We start from the raw sequence: 19304 nt of genomic DNA, 5'->3' as shown, positions 1-19304 counted from the left end.
GGTGTAGCGGTCTAAGCATCGGCTTTGTGTCGATGCAGTTGCCTACTGGGGACCGGGGTTCGTGCCCCGGTCTCGTCAGATCCGACTATGGCCGGACTCGATGAAGCAGCAATAACTGGCAACGCTGTCTTTGGGAGGGGGGGGGGGGCAGAGTCGGCTTGTGTTCGTCACATGAATGCGTCTCTGGGTGTGTCGGAAAAAGCAGTGGTTTGGCCTGGATTCACCTTGTCACGGAAGTGGCGAAGCGTCTCCTTCGAGACTGCCGGCCGGAGAGATGCAGTTGGCGAACGCATGCAGTACGAGGGTGGGTGTTTGAACTAAAATAGGGATTGACTGGCCACTAAATTGGGAGAAAAAGGGAAAAATCACATTCTGAAATTCTCTCTCCACTCCTGATCTGAGAATTCCTTGTGCACCACTCTCTCCCACCAGTCCTTACTCCTAACACACATCTAGCAAGCACGAGTTTTAGGTATGAACGGAGGAAGACCTATGCTGCTTAGACACTGGTCTACAACTTTATTTATACGGCAGATGCTTGCTGTATAAATGCTTCTCGTTGTTTTCTGCTCATATGCAGAACGCAAAGGAGGGCAGTATTTTGCATGTTTTGCAACAAATTCCACATAAGGACAGCCCTGAGATGCCATGGTAAGAGATGCCATGTTGACAGTAAGCTTTGAAAATAATAGTTTTACATCATGTCGTTGGAAAGAAATCCAACTAGTGACTGAATCATGTAAACCCGTTTTCTTCGATTATCACATTACTAAAGTGCATGTAAACATGTCAAACCGGATTATCACCATGACCCGATTATTCCCAGCTATCGGTTTATTGTGGTCATGTAAACATGCTCAACTGCAGTGCTGAAAAAAATATTTAAATTAAAAATCGAGTCATGATCTTATAATCCAAAGTCAAATCAAACCGTGGATTTGGAGAATTGGGACACCCCTAATACATACACATACACGAACACACACACACACACACACACACTATATACTATATATATATATATATATATATATATATATATATATATACACTGCAGACAGCTGTCTAGGCATAAATCATGAATGAATATAGTTTCAAAAGGAAATAAAACAAAGAAAAACAAAGAAGAGGAGGCTGAAACTTTTTTTCAAAATACATTTTTGTAAATGATGATGCTATGAACATTTAAATTACAAATTAACAAAATGGTTAATGAGGGAACATTTACATGACTCATGTAAACATTTCAATGTGGACGGCAGACTTTTTTAAAAGAATCTGAAAACTTCTGACCCGTTTTTCACATAAATACAGCGCCCTCTGGTCTCTCCATATTAGTATGGATGTAGTCTGCGTGAGAGGCAGAGGGGCCGGAAAGTTTAGGCAACGAAAGCAGGCAGTAAATATTTATCAGGTTCCTGAGGAAAGGGATTGTTGTGTTAATAAGATCCCTCGAGATGCGGCTGGCTTGCCCTCCATCACCACCGCTGATAGCGTAGTCAGACCCAAAGATTGATTACAACCTTTAGCAGCATGGCATCTAGGAAGGGAGCGCTACCACTCACGGCTGATGGTTCTGTCTGACCCACCTGGACAGGCTACAACAGCCACACCACGCACCAGCACAAAACATGATGGACAGCCTCTCGTACTTCATGACATGCGCACACCAATTAACATACTACAACGTGCAGATGCAAATGAAAGCGAGCACACACGCACACGCGCACACGCACACACACACACACACACACACTCAGCATTTCCACAACACAAGAACGTTTGTTTGTCCATTTCTATCCAGATGCTGTGGTTCAGGAGAAGTTCAGTGTGTCACTAACCTGCTTTTAAACTCTTTGCTCACTGGGACAGATGGTCCTGCTGATTCCCTGGCTGGTGAGATCTGGACCAGAGGGGAAGAGGGCTTGTCTTCCTCTGGCCCCTCAACAGTCACCACTTCCACATTTTCCACCAGCTGAGATTCTGTCTCTGTTGATAATAAGCAAACAAATAATATTGGTGAACATAATGCCCTCTAAGAACAGCCTCCATTCCCTTAGGTTCTCCTCGACTCGACGTCAGTTGTGACAGTAAAGGAAGATGAAGCTTCTGACAGACACAAGCTGTCATGGGTCAGGTTGACTGCATTGCGGGCAGTATGCTCCAGGTCAGATCACAGGCTTTGTTAGTGAAATAGATGGTAAAATATGGCGGCCATATGCTCCAACTGCGATTACTGCAAACCCAGTGGGAACCCGAGGGCTCTCACACAGAACAGTGATAACGGAGGGAGGAATAAAAGCACAAAGCCCATCTTAAGACCATAAAACACGGGAGCCTAAATAACTTCTAAACAAGGGGATTTAATATTGATGGGGCATCTTAGCTGCAACACAAGTCAAGTCTGTCTGGTTGCTTTCCTGAGTGCTTTTTGATTCGAGATGGCAAAATGAGCTGCATCCACTATGCTAAGCATATAGAACTCTCTGGTACTCTTGACAGAGATTTTTGGCAAAGTGGATGTCTTATTACAGTCTGCTGAGCTGTAATTAACACCACAATGACTCAATGTCATCCACCGGCGTTACACAAAGACAGATTCAAGCTCATTAGCTGCTAATGAATCTCACATCAAATGCATCAGTGCAAGATCACTTATGATGCTGAGGTATGTGCAAAGTGCAGTAAATTGAAAATTAGCTTTGGTTTTTAAGATATAATCCAAAAATTCCATGCCTCTGGTTTTGGAGCTGGATTATATGTCAGTGGTATGTTGAACAAGGGAATTTAACGTAAAAAAGGGCAGACTTTGGTTTCTATTAGCAAGGAACAGATCAAACAAAAATCATTTCCACCCCTAACATTTTTAAAGAAAACTGCCCTATAAATAAAAAATAGCATGAAATTAAAAGACAAGGGTGTTTCTTAAAGCAACTGTAGCCACGACCAAAACAGTCTGGCAGCTGACAGAATCCCCCTCCTCAGTATCTTCACCACAACACCGGGCCGGCGCTAAGATCTATTGGGCTGGGAGGCGTGGTCATGTGATGTGATGTACACACATAAAAAAAGCACACAAAATGGGTCTGGGGAGAGTGATGGGATTTTAAAAAGCTTTTAGAGGGCATTAGCCTTGGGCTCTTTCCCACTGCACCTCAATGCCAATCTCAGTGCAGGAGAGGAGGAGAGCAGGAGGCAGAAACAGAGTGGAAGGAAATAAATATATTAAACCCCACTGCAGCTTCACAGCTCAAGTTAAACCCTTTCAATTATAGCCCAGAAGTAGAAGATTGGGGTGCCAAGGAAAAAAAAAAATCTCATCCCTTTGCTTAGTCGCCTCTGAAATATCCGATGAGGCAGTCTCTGCATGAGAATGCCTGGATGTGCACGTTCGGTTGAACCTTACTCCCCGAGCAGCTGCACCAGGTACAAACGCAATCAAGGAGGGCAATCAAAAGACGGTTTTTACACTGAGATCCTGCAATACCGCTGTTATGAAGACCCATCTTTACACCGGCTTTGTGTCTTCACACTGAAACAAACAAAGGTGAAATAATGCCGGCCCAGTGTGTGATTTTACATACCATGCCGGCAGTCCAGACGCAGAGGCGTCATGTGTAACACAACAGCGTCGGCTGTCCCACCCTGCCGGCTGTCCCTTTTACACAAACGCCAATTCGGGTCTGGGACTATCCTCCGCTTAACACCGGAACAATGCCCCCCCATTCCATATTTGTATGTTTTACACAGAACGGTGAGGCAGATTATTGGTGCAACGTTCCTGCCTTGAAAAGGCTGTGTAAAAAGCCCCAGTGAGACTCACCTGTGTCCTGAGGGCCTATGGACTCTGGTATGTCAGTCCCATCCATGCTGTCCTCCTCAACCCGCCCTCTGGTGCGACCCCTGAGAGAGAGAGAGAGAGAGGTGGCAGTTGTGAAGAAGGGTGGTGGTGGTGAGCAAGTGTTAAGACTCAAGTGATAGAGAAGAGTATATCTGGATAACTTGCGTTTTGATTGCTTCAGAAAAAAAAAGGAGAATAACAAAACACAAAGATCATGCTGAGCTGCTTGCTGAGCCAGTCAAGTGCCCATGTCTGCAAGATAAATTGATGAACCAAGTGTCAGAAGTGCTTATGAACCAGAGTTTCTGTCAGGAATTTTTGCTACGGCGTCCGGGTAGCGTGGCGGTCTATGCCGTTGCCTACCAACACGTGGATCGCTGGATCGAATCCCTGTGTTACCTCCGGCTTGGCCGGGTGTCCCTACAGACACACCTGGCCGTGTCTGCAGGTGGGAGGCTGGATGTGGGTATGTGTCCTGGTCATTGCACTAGCACCTCCTCTGGTCGGTCGGGGCACCTGTTCAGGGGGGAGGGGGAACTCGGGGGAATAGCGTGATCCTCCCACGCACTACGTCCCCCGGGTGAAACTCATCACTGTCAGGTGAAACGAAGCGGCTGGTGATTCCACATGTATCGGAGGAGGCATGTGGTAGTCTGCAGCCCTCCCCGGATCAGCAGAGGGGGTGGAGCAGCGACCAGACAGCTCAGAAGAGTGGGGTAATTGGCCGGATACAATTGGGGAGAAAAGGGGGAGGGGGGTCAAAAAAGGAATTTTTGCTGCTGGCCAACATGACCGGGAACATTTTAATTTACATCCATTTCATCCAAATCAAACTGAAATCAGCCTACAAAGCTGTAATAAAATGAAGCTGAACTTTGTTCTTCACGTGACGTATTGAGAAGCAAACACTGGACTGCGTTGCTGCCTAGGCATAAAGCCTGAATGAACAGAATTTCAAAAGGAAATAAAACAAGGAAAAGTCATTCATAGGAGGATAAGCTATTTTTCAAGTTTTGCAAATGATGTTTATGAACATTTAAATGACAAATTAAACAAACAGATAATGAGGGAACACAAATCCAAGTTAGGCCTCTCTAATTTCGCCTACTTTGTTTGTTATGTGTTGGACCTTTCTGCCCGCTCAAAGTAATCTGCAGCCACTGAAACATCAAGAATGTAGACCGGCGATACACATCTGGTTTGTAACTTTACCTTTGTGCAGGCGCGATGCTGAGGCTGTTTCCATTGTTTTTTAGAGAGACAGCACCCTTGGTTGGCACACCGGGAACATGGATAATCAAAAGAAATCTTGACTAATTTGTTCAGTTGGAGTTGGGGATGGGAGTAACAGCTATTTTAAGGACTGACCAGCCATTGCTAATACCCATTTGCAAGCCAGCTAATCACCGCTTTTTCTTTTCATAAATTAAAAGCCTATAAGTCTCAACAGTAAAAACTGAAGCGTGTTCACACAGCCCTCGCCCACAAATTTAAAAAGAACGGGTAAACAGAATGGCCATTGTTCATAAAGCAATTTATTTATCGTTTCCAGATATCAACATAATTATGTCTTAGGCCTCGAGACACACCAAACTGACTAGCAGCGACGAAGGCTGACTGTTGCGTCGCCTCACGTCGCCTGCCGTCTGGGCCAAAAGCAGCACTTGGAACACACCGCAAAGAGTACAGCCGACGGCCAACTAGCATGTATGTTCTGCACTGATTCGCTAAGCTGAACAGCCAATCAGAGTGATCTCTCTCACTGACGGGCTCCGCCCATTCAACATGCTGAATCAGAGAAAAGCTGCTGACAGGGGTCTGACTAGTGCCGACGGTGCGGGACATACCGCAAAAAGTAGGGTCACAGATGCTCACCGACATTGGCCGAGGGTCGACTGTCAGCCTGGTGTGTCAGGGCCCTTACAGATTTTTATTTATTTGACTTACTTAAGATTAGGTCAGTAACAACAAACATCTTTAGTAATGGCCTACTACTACTACTACAAAAAAAAAAAAACTAGCAACAGCAACATGAATTCAACAACACAATACAGAACTAGCCTCCGAGGTACATAGGCATCTTTAGATCTGATTTTTGGCTGGAAGGCAACAGCGGGGGCAGCCCTACATATGCGGTTGTCTCTGAGTGAGTGAGTGACGGAGATTCAACACTGGTTGGAAAGTCGAGATGGGAGTTTCCCCATTGGCCATTGTGCTTTCAAAATGACGCTAACAGTCTTCTATGACGTCATCAGCTGTTCATGGAACTGAAGTCAAAACAGCTGCTTTTCAAACAGAGCTGCGCAAAAACAGCCATTTAATCAATTTAATCACAGTCTAGTCATATACCATGTTTTAACCTAGCCATGTTATGAAGACATATCAGCATAATCAATGTGTACGCAGCCTGCTGGGCCGGAGGCAGATATTAATCTGATGCTAAATCTGCAACCACTGAAAATGGTAACCATGTTTAAGTAACACAAAAACTGAGGGACAGCCTGAGATAGTATGGCGGAGGAATTGCGGACACCTTCAAGTCCTCCGTACTCCTGGTCAAGTTCAGGTATGGGTTAGGTGTGGTTTTATAAGGTCAAGGTAGCGTTTTGGGAGGTTGGACGTCCCTTAGCAAAGTCACCTTGTGGCAACAGTGGGGTAGCGCCATGGATGTAATATAGTAGAACTGGATACCGGATCTAAAAATGGCGCCTGTTCATTCCTATGAGAATATACGCAAAAAAGTTTCTAGCTTCCGCGTTACTTCCGGTTCCATGGGGCCCACTGAATATGCGCAGTAGTGCTACTCCCATCATGCTATGCTGGCGGACTTCATGGATGCATAATAAGACTACTACGGGACTTACTTGGGACTTGAAACCATAGATGTATTTATACAAACAGCAAAAAAAAAAAAAAAAAAAAAACAACAACAAAAAAACAATTACGTTCAAAACAAAGTCAAACAAGTGATCAATAAATGCGACGCAAACCCACAAGCTCAAAATATCGTGACGTGTGAAAGAGAAGGCTCAGCTTTGTGCCATTTATTCACCTTTACCTGTTCATCCGAACAGCGTTTGTCTAGCCTAGCAAGGATCCTCGTTCCCGAGACACAACATGACCGCGCGTAGAGTGCGCGTACACAGCCGTGACATCATGCAGAAAAGAAAGAAGAAGAAAAAAGATTTTTCTGGACTTTGGAAATTTTTAAAAAAAAGATTAAAACCCCATAGCTTAAAAATATACAATACAAAGTTTAGCAAATGCAATGTTTAGCATTTGCTTCAGAAAGCAACCGACAGTTGCGCCCTCACTCCCCTACAACTGAGCCTATCCAATCGATTAATTCAATTTCACTGCTGTTGTACTACTTAAAAAAACTTAAAAGTATCCCTAAACACAAAATAAACACGAAAAAATCGAAAATCGATATAACCTGGCCAACCAACTCGGCATTCCATAGTCGAGGTTATGTATTTTAAAGGCCTACTATAAAACATCCATCCATGGGTAGCGCTTCCTGTGCATTCAGGACAACCAGATTGCATTTTGACTTATCGTATTCACTGTATTTAAGGCCTTTATGTACACATTTAGTCTATAAAATCAATGGAAATAAAAAGTGCAAATTAACCATTTCAACATTATTAATATCCCGCTGATTTAAAATAAATGACTAGCTGGCTAACTAGTTAGCTATACACACTGGTAGCTGGGAGTGCACAGGAACATACAAGCTGTGCCAATCATCACCACACTCTGCGGAACCCTGTTGTTTTTTCTAAGTATTATTATTATTATCATTATTGTTGTTGTTGTTGTTTCCGCAAAATGCTACAATAAGCACATTTACGTTTTGGGTCATATCTCGGGGTCTGTGTGGAATTTTTCAGAAATTCTTTTTTCCTCTAATTCATTGTAAGCTCGCGAATCTAACGCACCCAAGTGTTACAAAAATCTCGAGAGAATAATTTGTACTGTGATGCAATAAAAATAATAATTATGTAACACTTATGTCACACTGGACCAGGTCTAGGCTCTTAAGGAGTGGTTAAGCAACAAAACAGCAGACCAGAGACTGGGGCTACAAAATGAGAAAGCTCTCAATTTAATGACAAAATAGTGTAAATTCACTTGAAACATGAAAACTATTCACAGCTATGTGTCACACATTCATACATTTAGATATACTGAAACCCCTGGTTTGAACCCCTTTTTAGTTGCAATTAGGTTGTTTTAGGTTCAGGTTTCTAATTAGTTTAGTCAATTATCTATTTTATATTTTCCAATTAAGATAAGACAGGTCTATATTTTTCCTAGGATAGTAGTCTATTTTATCAAGCTAGACCTATTTTGTGCCAGTTATTTTATCATTTGAGTTAACTCTCTTTAGTTTCAGGTGAATCAGGTAAGTCTACACTCTAAGGGTCTCAAACGGTCAACTTACCCTTCTCAATCTCAAATGGTCAACTTACCCTTTTTCAGGTAAGTTGACCCCTTGAGATTGAACCTTGCAGAAAAAACCATTCAAATTCACCATTCAACTCAAAATATGAATATACAGTCAGTAACATTAACATCAAGAGAATATTTTGTACTGTGATGCAAATAAAAAGATGCAAAATTCACCGATGGAATCGGACGATTCTACCCGTCCCCGGCTCGATGGTGTCTTTGCTGTTACTACTGTAGTGGATGCCATGGCAGTAATTAACCCCTTTACGAATGACAACAGCATTTTCACAGCTCATTATGACTGACAATCCATGAATACAGTGTAAAAACACGCAAAATTTGCAAATTTTGATTTTAGCTCCAGTCGAACAGTAATGGCGGTGGTCCAGTGACATCATGTTACGTCTTACACGTCGCGAACGTCACTGGTACTTCTGTACGAGCTCTATTCTGTGGTTGAGTATGTCCAGTAAGAATACAGCAGATACTCAGAAATTCTTGCTAATCTAGTATACAGCCGGGTATTTCTCGCACACACAAAATTCACATACTATGCAGTTGGAAGGCACTACATTACTCATTCTGACATCATGCTTAGTATGAATACTACGTTAATAGGCGGTTCCAATTGCAGGGATACTTCAGTGTGAACAGAATGGCATACTAATCATTCATTTAGTAGGTAGTATACAGTACCTGCTCAATGAGTATGTAGTGGGCAGTATGCTAGTAGGCGGCTCCAAACACACACCTTCAAGAAAGATGCTACGCTGTTATTGCAGTCAAACAGTAGCTCCAGCTCAGACAAGCATGCCTGGGGTTTAGTCCAATCAGATTGCAGTTCATTTGTAAATGGCGTCTCACAGCCAGTCGAGGACTCTGCTATTTCAGCTATGCCCTGGTTGGTCCCGCCTACATTAGTTAACCCTTCCCTGGCTGTATTTTAGACCTTATCGATAAGAATTGATAGCTTTTATTGGCTGAAAAAATATATCTCCCACGATTAATCGACTACTTTTTGGGAATAGTTGATTTCTACTAAAATGCAGCAGTCCTGAATGCCCTAGCATAGACATATTTCAAGGTCGATTACAGTCATTTGCTTCTGTGCTTCTTCCCATAACAGCCTACAAGAATATTACCAGCAGGAGTCACTAGGCCATGGCACAGCAAAACAAAAACCAAAGGAATTTAGCAATAAAAACAACGGTATATTTTGGAAACGACCACCTGAATTTGCTTTGGTAGCAAGCTTTGGCGGAACTGTGGAACGTTTTTTGTACTTGACCAGATAGTGGACCATTAACAGCATTCAAACTCTAGATGAGAAGCTGGAGCTGAGCTGCATGTCCAGTATGGTGAAAGAGATGGATGACCGTGAAAATGAAACCTACCTTTGTGCTACAAGAGCAGCGAGTATAAAATAGGGAAAGGCTAAAGAAAATTCCTAACTACTCCTTTAACCATTAGTCAGCTAAAAGTCCAGTACAACATTAATGCTGAAAGACTGATTAAGTCAGTCGCACGCACGCAAACGCGCACGCACACACGCACACACACACACACAGAGGATGCAATAGTAAATGATATTTCTGAATTCCACAACCTTTAGCAAAAGAAAAAGAAAAAAAAGGAACAGCAGTTATAGTGGACTAAGAGGCAATTACTGTTCAATCTCTTAGTCTTCTATTTTAGGATGCAGTAAAAGGTTTATTTACATTGGTAATATTTGTAAACACGAGTAAAACAGGCCCATATTTTTAATCAAGATCAGTTGAGAAAGACAATACGCTTATTTCAACCTATAACTCAGCCACTTCAACTATGTATGCAAATATACCTCAACTTTATATGGTCAAATAAATCACAGATTTGGCCATGAATGGTATGTGTCTACTCTCTTAGGCAAAGGGCTGGGGTTTGGCGTATTCTAGAAAACTGTCTGATCCTGCACATAATATATTCATCCAGAAGAAAAACAAAAACAGTAGAAGTGCACATCAAGCCAGGCTTCTTTGTAAGCTGTCAAATGCTTCCACTGACAGCCAGTTTTCCTACTTGCAACCACAGTTGCCAAGAATCATACAACCTACTAACAATCATTTTGAATGGCAAATGCCTAAAATTCAAAGCGTGTGAGCTCCCTCTTTAAGGATATTGCTTTTTTTTTCTCCTTTTCTTTTTAAAGAGTAGCTTAACCCTAGACCATTTTAGTGAGTTTGCTGACATCTACAGGTTAAAAACCATTTAAAAGGTTAAAAACATGACAGGCTAAGTCTTGGTCCTCTGTGATGTTGGCATAGCAGGATAAACACAGCTGCAGCTAATAACATTAACAATAGATCTGTAGGATGTAGTAGGTATGCCAAAGAACCAGCACTGACAGTACTATTGCCAATTGGTAGTGCTGTCTCTGTCTTTCTGTCTCTGTCAATGCTGATAAACCTACATTCAACAGTAATTATTAATGTTATCTGCGGCTGTGTTTATCCTGCTATGCTAACATCCAGTGGCGGCTGGCCAGTACAGGGTGCTTGAGTGCCGCCCCCTTCAAATATCAAGAAATGAAAATCTACTTAGACGTGTTAAATATAATTTAGTTGTACAATGCAAATAATGATGAAATAAAAGTGTTTTCAGTCTGTGAGCGCCTGTCACCAGCATTAAATATTGGTTCAAATGGTATTTGGTTGATTTCTGTCTCAATACATATACTTCCTGGGTGAGGGGCGCCGGTCAAACCATACCTTATGTAAGCCCTCAAAGTTTTGGCGAGCAGGTGACCTGAGGCTGCTGTCTGATTGGTTTCTTCAGATTTTCCAGGGGGCGCTGTTCTGTGGGTCCCAGACACTCCCACTTTTATTGGCAGCAAATTGGTATTGTTTTAATGTTTTTTGATCTAATTTGATTGGACAATTCTTGTGGCTGTCAATCATGTTCACACCCACCATGACGCCTTGTCTCGACTGTCAATCATCCATCGTCTACAAACCCTGATAAAATCTATAGGCTACATTGTCCTTCTTAATAACTCTGTGAGGGTGTGGCAGTAAAAGCGGCTGTCAGATGTGCTGCGCCAAGCTAAATTGCGCCCCCCCCCCCCACAATTTTTTTTTAGCACTAGCCGCCACTGCTAACATCACAGAGTACCAAGCCCACCCTGGCGTTTTTTTACCTTTAAATGGTTTTTAACCTGTAGATGTCAGCAAACTCACTAAAATGGCCTAGGGTTTAGTTACTCTTTAAATATTAGAATAAAACTCAAAGACCATTGGGTTATTAAGGGATATTGTGCCACTGATAACTGTGCATCCATCCAGTAAGTGCTGATGGTCCACCTCGTGTAACTGCTTCAGAGCAATTAGTTTTGACATAGAAAGACATTCTCCTGCCAAAAGAACTGTTCTACATCGCCTACAAGTACCAGTACGCATGGAGTTTCTCAACAGCAAATATTAGAAAACAAACTCGGCCAATCTGCCTTGCAGATAACGGGTCTTACAATAGCATCACATGACAATGAAATTAATTGGGATTCAAGAGAACATGATAACATGAATATCTGTTATTATCAGCCAGAATTTTCACCACAATAACTAGCAGTTGGATGGAGGATCACAAAATTAAATCAAGCAAATCTAGGATCATTTGGGCCTATACGGACCAAACGAAAACTGTGGTTAAAATTGAATTTTGCAGATTTTCAACCTAATTTCCATGTGATTATTATACAAGTGGCATCTCTGCAACATACACAATACTTGCCAATGTTGCCTGTATCGAAATAATCCACTATAGTGTACTGGCTTACCACTGCCACCCACTGACATCAATTTATAAGTCACTATAGCAAGTTACAGTGATACAGACAGCACTGGCAAGCATTGACAATTAAATAGGCTTAATAATGACAAAAATCTCCCCTATACACGCCATTTGATGATGCTTTTATTCAAAGCGCCACACAGTATCACACAAAGCATTACATTTTCGATGCGAGTGGCCTCAACGTGAATCACACCTTATAGTCTGTTAGAATTCAATGTTGGCCCACAAAACTCAGTCTACTCTTACCATTCATATGCAGCACCTGAAAGACAGGCAGTGTACCAACCAGGATGTTTTTAAATATGCTATAGCAGCCCAAGTATCCGTTATACTACGCGTGCATTATAAACTTACCCAAAAACATTGTCCCCTCTGATGAAAAACTGACATTCAATACTCTCCCTTTGTAGCACCGACAAAAAGTCTGCTAAAAGGCAAGCAAAGACAGCACTGAGTGCTTTGAATGTTTCTTTTGCATAAATTAACAGGTAAATATTATTACAAAGTCCCAACCACCCCCCAGTACATGCTGCAAGCTTTCTTTATCTTGAAAGAAAACCCTAGGGCCCTGAATCCCAATTAACGGCCCACGGCCTAGGTCCAGCCTGCAAGAGCCAAACGTTTGGCCTGTGCCGACCCATTGTCACGAATGCACCTGTCATTACATGTGAAATAAAGTGTGCTGCTCTACTTTATTTTGACCTCACCCCACACCTTATACTTGACGTATGCCGTAGAGCAGTGGTTCGCAACCTTTTTGGGGTCCTGGACCCCCTGCGTATTTTTGATGTACCCTGAGGACCCCTCCACCTGATCTTGGGGGAGGGGGGTTGCAATTTGTAGAAACAGTAGAAACTGCATTTTAAATTGCATTATAGCATTTATTCACTCTTTGGGGCAAAAATAAGAGCTTTCAGTTGTAACTTAGACTTAGTTAACAAAACATAATTCTTATGCAGTAACTTTCAGATATATGTAACAAAACAGAATATGTATTCAGTAACTTTCAGATATATGTAACAACAGAATTTTTATGCAGTAACTTTTAACAATGCAAACGGGAGCGAGATCTCTTATTAAAATACAATAAATTACACTTGTGAAACAGATGTAATTAGAGAAAAGAGTCCTGTTAACCTTTATAGTTTAGGTAGATAAAGGTCTCAGTCACATTTGAGTAAAATAATCCTATTTCTATAAATGTCATAGGATCTTTTTTTTAAAGATACTTTATTTTCACGGACCCCTTGCAATTACACCACGGACCACTAGGGGTCCGGGGACCCCCGGTTGAGAAACACTGCCGTAGAGCACGTGTAGACCTAAGAGATACTTCACACTCTCTACGGTTCTCGACTAGCCAGAGCCACTCACCAGCTAAGTCACAGATAATCAATAACTGTCCTAAACCAAGAACATGGCCTGCACAGAAAAAGCGCAAAGTCAACCAGGACAATAGTCAGTTCAAATCTGACTGGACTGATCAGTTTTGTTTTATTTTACCGGACCACACCAATGCCAAACAGACACGCTTGATATGCATGCAGACCGTAGTTGTCTGCAAAGCAGATAATCTAAAGCGGCACTTCCAACAATATGCATGCTGCCAGTTTTAATGCCAACTACCCTCCAACATCAGATCACCACAAAAATTTTTTTTTAAAATTAATTTAATGTATATATATATACACTACCGTTCAAAAGTTTGGGATCACCCAAACAATTTTGTGTTTTCCATGAAAAGTCACACTTATTCACCACCATATGTTGTGAAATGAATAGAAAATAGAGTCAAGACATTGACAAGGTTAGAAATAATGATTTGTATTTGAAATAAGATTTTTTTTACATCAAACTTTGCTTTCGTCAAAGAATCCTCCATTTGCGGCAATTACAGCATTGCAGACCTTTGGCATTCTAGCTGTTAATTTGTTGAGGTAATCTGGAGAAATTGCACCCCACGCTTCCAGAAGCAGCTCCCACAAGTTGGATTGGTTGGATGGGCACTTCTTGCGTACCATACGGTCAAGCTGCTCCCACAACAGCTCAATGGGGTTCAGATCTGGTGACTGCGCTGGCCACTCCATTACCGATAGAATACCAGCTGCCTGCTTCTGCTCTAAATAGTTCTTGCACAATTTGGAGGTGTGTTTAGGGTCATTGTCCTGTTGTAGGATGAAATTGGCTCCAATCAAGCGCTGTCCACTGGGTATGGCATGGCGTTGCAAAATGGAGTGATAGCCTTCCTTATTCAGAATCCCTTTTACCCTGTACAAATCTCCCACCTTACCAGCACCAAAGCAACCCCAGACCATCACATTACCTCCACCATGCTTAACAGATGGCGTCAGGCATTCTTCCAGCATCTTTTCATTTGTTCTGCGTCTCACAAACGTTCTTCTTTGTGATCCAAACACCTCAAACTTGGATTCATCCGTCCACAACACTTTTTTCCAGTCTTCCTCTGTCCAATGTCTGTGTTCTTTTGCCCATCTTAATCTTTTTCTTTTATTGGTCAGTCTCAGATATGGCTTTTTCTTTGCCACTCTGCCCTGAAGCCCAGAATCCCGCAGCCGCCTCTTCACTGTAGATGTTGACACTGGTGTTTTGTGGGTACTATTTAATGAAGATGCCAGTTGGGGACCTGTGAGGCGTCTGTTTCTCAAACTAGAGACTCTAATGTACTTATCTTCTTGCTCAGTTGTGCAACGCGGCCTCCCACTTCTTTTTCTACTCTGGTTAGAGCCTGTTTGTGCTGTCCTCTGAAGGGAGTAGTACACACCGGTGTAGGAAATCTTCAATTTCTTAGCAATTTCTCGCATGGAATAGCCTTCATTTCTAAGAACAAGAATAGACTGTCGAGTTTCAGATGAAAGTTCTCTTTTTCTGGCCATTTTGAGCGTTTAATTGACCCCACAAATATGATGCTCCAGAAACTCAATCTGCTCAAAGAAGTGCCCATCCAACCAATCCAACTTGTGGTTGCTGCTTCTGGAAGCGTGGGGTGCAATTTCTCCAGATTACCTCAACAAATTAACAGCTAGAATGCCAAAGGTCTGCAATGCTGTAATTGCTGCAAATGGAGGATTCTTTGACGAAAGCAAAGTTTGATGTAAAAAAAATCTTATTTCAAATACAAATCATTATTTCTAACCTTGTCAATGTCTTGACTCTATTTTCTATTCATTTCACAACATATGGTGGTGAATAAGTGTGACTTTTCATGGAAAACACAAAATTGTTTGGGTGATCCCAAACTTTTGAACGGTAGTGTATATATATAAAAACATCATACAAACACTGTTTCTTCTACCTGTAAATCAACATCGGCACAAGAGAGTGCAACAGCTGCATCATTGCATGTTTCATGGAACCTTGCTAAAGCTAACGAGTCATTCACGGATGCTGAGCTGATTAAAACAGGTGCAGCTGACATGGCTGGTGAAGTTTTACATCCTGATGAGAAAACCAAGAAAACAGTTGTAGCGCTATTAGAGCAGGTCAGCTAAAAAGATGAGTGGAACTTTTAGTGGGAGTGTTTTTCCAATCTACTCACCAATTTGAAGAAAGCAGAAGCCATATCACTAGCCACAGACTCATTATGTAGGGCTGTCAATGAATAGCCCAAATTCGAATATATATCCGAATTGTAAAAACAAAAAACAGACATTCGAATGTGAAAATTAATATTTGTTTGTGAAAAAAGCAGCACTACCGCAGCTGTCTGCCTCGCGAGTTCTTGTGAGAGCCTTGGCCGCTGCACTGAATACGCTGCATGACTTACAGGAGTCACACAACACCAATTTCATTGGTTGAAAATGAAATTTAGGTCAAGCTGAAGCGAGCGAATAATTTAACAACAACCATGTGGTAAAGACGGCAGAGAGTTGACAACCCAACTCGGCTGCCGAGAGAGCGACTTTCACTCCAAACAATCTAAAAAGCTCCGTCTGGAAATACTTTGGATTTTGGTCAGAAAACTGAAAAATTCTGGAACCTCAAGATAAAGTCGTATGCAAGCTATGTAAGTTACTGTTAGCTTACCATTCCACCACTACTAAGTACCCCGAGAGCACATCTCGAAAATAACACATCATAGGACATTATTTCATTTGTTAACTCTGTAATGTGTAGTTCTGTATGTTTTAAAAGACTTGTTTACGTTGGAATAACTATACCTGTACAAGTAGTTATGTCTCTCGTAATTGTTTGCCCTCTTACGGACATCTACTACTACTACTACTACTTTCGGTTGCTCCCGTTAGGGGGCGCCACAGCGGATCATCCGTTTCCATCTCTTCTTGTCCTCTGCATCTTCCTCTGTCACACCAGCCACCTGCATGTCCCCCCTCACCACATCCATAAACCTCCTCTTTGGCCTTCCTCTTCTCCTCTTCCCTGGCAGCTCCATATTCAGCATCCTTCTCCCAGTATACCCAGCATCTCTCCTCCACACATGTCCAAACCATCTCAATCTTGTCTCTCTTGCTTTGTCTCCAAACCGTCCAACCTGAGCTGTCCCTCTAATATACTCGTTCCTAATCCTGCCCTTCTTCATCACTCCCTGTGAAAATCCTATCATCTTCAACTCTGCCACCTCCAGCTCCTCCTCCTGTCTTTTCATCAGTGCCACTGTCTCCAAACCATATAACATAGCTGGTGTCACTACCATCTTATAAACCTTCCCTTTAACTCTTGCTGGTACCCTTCTGTCCCTCCTATGGACATAATGCGCAAAAATATTGTGGCGAGCCGGTGTGGAAGAATGAGTCGAGAGGCAGAGATCTCTTTTTAATCGCAACTCCCGTGCCCCATACGCCGTGCTACCCCCAGGAGTGCTCTTTTATTTACACAATGGCCAGAACAGACAACAACGTAACAAGTCCCCCACATGTCACAAGTGGCGACATCAGTCTTAGTCACAGTCCTAAGGTCAGTCAGTCAGTAACAGTCCTCTACCGAGTCGAGTCAACCCCCAAACAACAACATGAACCCAACATTAAATAAACTCCATTAACTGATTTAATAAATTATTAATTAATTCACTGATTTAATAAACTTATGTGGGGCAGTCGGGAACCGCAGCAGCCAGGGCGCGAACCCGGATCTCCCCACACCACAGGCGACAACGTTCACCAGTCGACTAAAAGGTCCGACCCGTTACCCAAGGGCTAGCAAGTCTATTTATCCGTGCACAATACACTACCCCCCTCCTTCGCAAAGCGTGTCCCCACGCTTCAGCATATCAGCTCCCTCACGCCTCTGGGCGCACCCGCTTCCGATGGCCTCACGGTCTCACCATCCCACTTCTGACACCAATGTAGTGAATTCAGGGGACAGGCCGGGACACGAACCCGGGTTTCCCGCACCACCGGCGACTACATTAACCAGTTGACCTAAGGGTCCGACCAACATGAACACAGCACCCAAACACACAAACATATAACACAATCAACTCAAACATTAACAGTCCCATGAGTCCCTGCGCTCCCCCAAGTCAGAGCAACCGCCTTCCCCGGTCACTACAGTATATTTGAATGGGTTCAAACCTATGTGTTATTTTTAGAAGGAATAATCGAACGTCATCTTTAGCCAATTTTGACAGCCCTGTCATCCTGTGACTGAACCGATATGGAACATCTTTTTGTGTTCGCCAGATTGTTTGATGGGAAGACCTTTCAGGAAGAGCTACTTTGTTTGCTTCCTCTGCCTGGGTGCACAAGTGGGGAAATCATCTGTAATGGATTAACACAGTTCTTTGAGAAGAATGGCTTGGATGTGAGCAAAATTCTGTCCGTTGTCACCGATGGGGCCCCGTCAACGGTGGGTGGGAAAATATGGTTAGCCCTTTGGAAGCGCTCACCCGTCTAAACGGTTTGTTGATGTAGCCCTCGCCCGTAATCATAACTATAGCCGATTACGGGATTTAAACACACTATGTAGGGCGTTCAATAAGAGACACAGCGATGAAGTTGAAGTTCAGAACTTTATAGTCGAGCTCTTCACCACATATAGTATTTCCACGTACACCCTCCAGTAGTTTCCAAAGTGCAATAATGTCATTCTGAAATAAAATAATAAAAATCATGGAATATCACATACATACAGACACACACAGAAATTCATACATATACCTATGAATATGCACATAATCACAAATTCAGCTAGATATGCATATGTAAATTAAGGCACTGTTAACTGTATTCCCCCCCTTTTTTTCTCCCAATTGTGCCGGGCCAATTACCCCACTCTTCCAAGCTGCCCCGGTCTCTGCTCCACCCCCTCTGCCGATCCGGGGAGGGCTGCAGACTACCACATGCCTCCTCCGACACATGTGGAGTTGCTGCTTCTTTTCACCTGACAGTGAGGAGTTTCGCCAGGGGGACGTAGTACATGAGAGTATCAGGCTATTCCCCTCAGTTCCCCCTCCCCCCTTAACAGGCGCGCCGACCAACCAGAGGAGGTGCTAGTGCAGTAACCAGGACACACACCCACATCCGGCTTCCCACCCGCAGACACGGCCAACTGTGCATGTAGGGACGCCCAACCAAGCCAGAAGTAACACGGGTATTTCATTTCCCCATGTTGGTAGGCAACAGAATAGACCACCACGCCGCCCAGACGCCTCAATTAAGGCACCGTTAACACAAAAGAGAGAACGTACAAAATAGGGAATCTCAGTCTCCCTGGTATCAAATACCACCTGTGCATGCATGGATGCACTGAGGTAGAAAAGTTCAGAAGCGAGCACACAAAATTAATTAACAGTGTAACATGCTACAGCAACTTCACGGGAACTAGGCAGTGCTAGTAAACAAACACTTCACTTAATAACAATTAACTTTATTTATAAAGCACTCTTCTGAACAACGTTACCAAGTACTGGACAATCTAGAACATAAACACAGCAATTACCAGTCCCCATTACACACAACGTCCACAGTCTGACTGGTATGCATACGATTAACATCACAGGTCTCAATAGAGCTAACCCAGCAGCAAGCTAGCGACAACGTGGTTATCACTAATAACAACGAATCCCGTATTTCACACAACAAACAGCTGCAGTCACGTCACACACAAATGACAAGAACCGAACACTAAGTTTTTTTGCACGCACAATGCTTTGGAATATTTCCAGCACCCGAGAGAATAATATCTCCTGTTTTCCTATGGCCAG

The 19304-nt window shown here is 42.8% G+C and overlaps 1 protein-coding gene across 1 annotated transcript in view; it reads right to left on the bottom strand.

The window, feature by feature from the left end:
• The window catches only part of kmt2cb (lysine (K)-specific methyltransferase 2Cb), a 128510-nt gene that overhangs the window by 97538 nt on the left and 11668 nt on the right, over window positions 1-19304 (bottom strand). Inside the window, exons 3-4 of the mRNA XM_056292717.1 lie at window positions 3824-3903; window positions 1842-1989 (exon numbers count right to left, since the gene is read on the bottom strand). Of these exons, the coding sequence (XP_056148692.1) occupies window positions 1842-1989; window positions 3824-3903 (228 nt within the window). The remainder of the gene's footprint in view (window positions 1-1841; window positions 1990-3823; window positions 3904-19304) is intronic.

This window comes from Lampris incognitus, chromosome 14 (genome assembly GCF_029633865.1).
Source record: "Lampris incognitus isolate fLamInc1 chromosome 14, fLamInc1.hap2, whole genome shotgun sequence".
Lineage (NCBI taxonomy): Eukaryota > Metazoa > Chordata > Actinopteri > Lampriformes > Lampridae > Lampris > Lampris incognitus.
The sequence above is the reverse complement of the archived record's forward strand: the minus strand, read 5'-3'. Positions and strand labels throughout refer to the sequence as shown.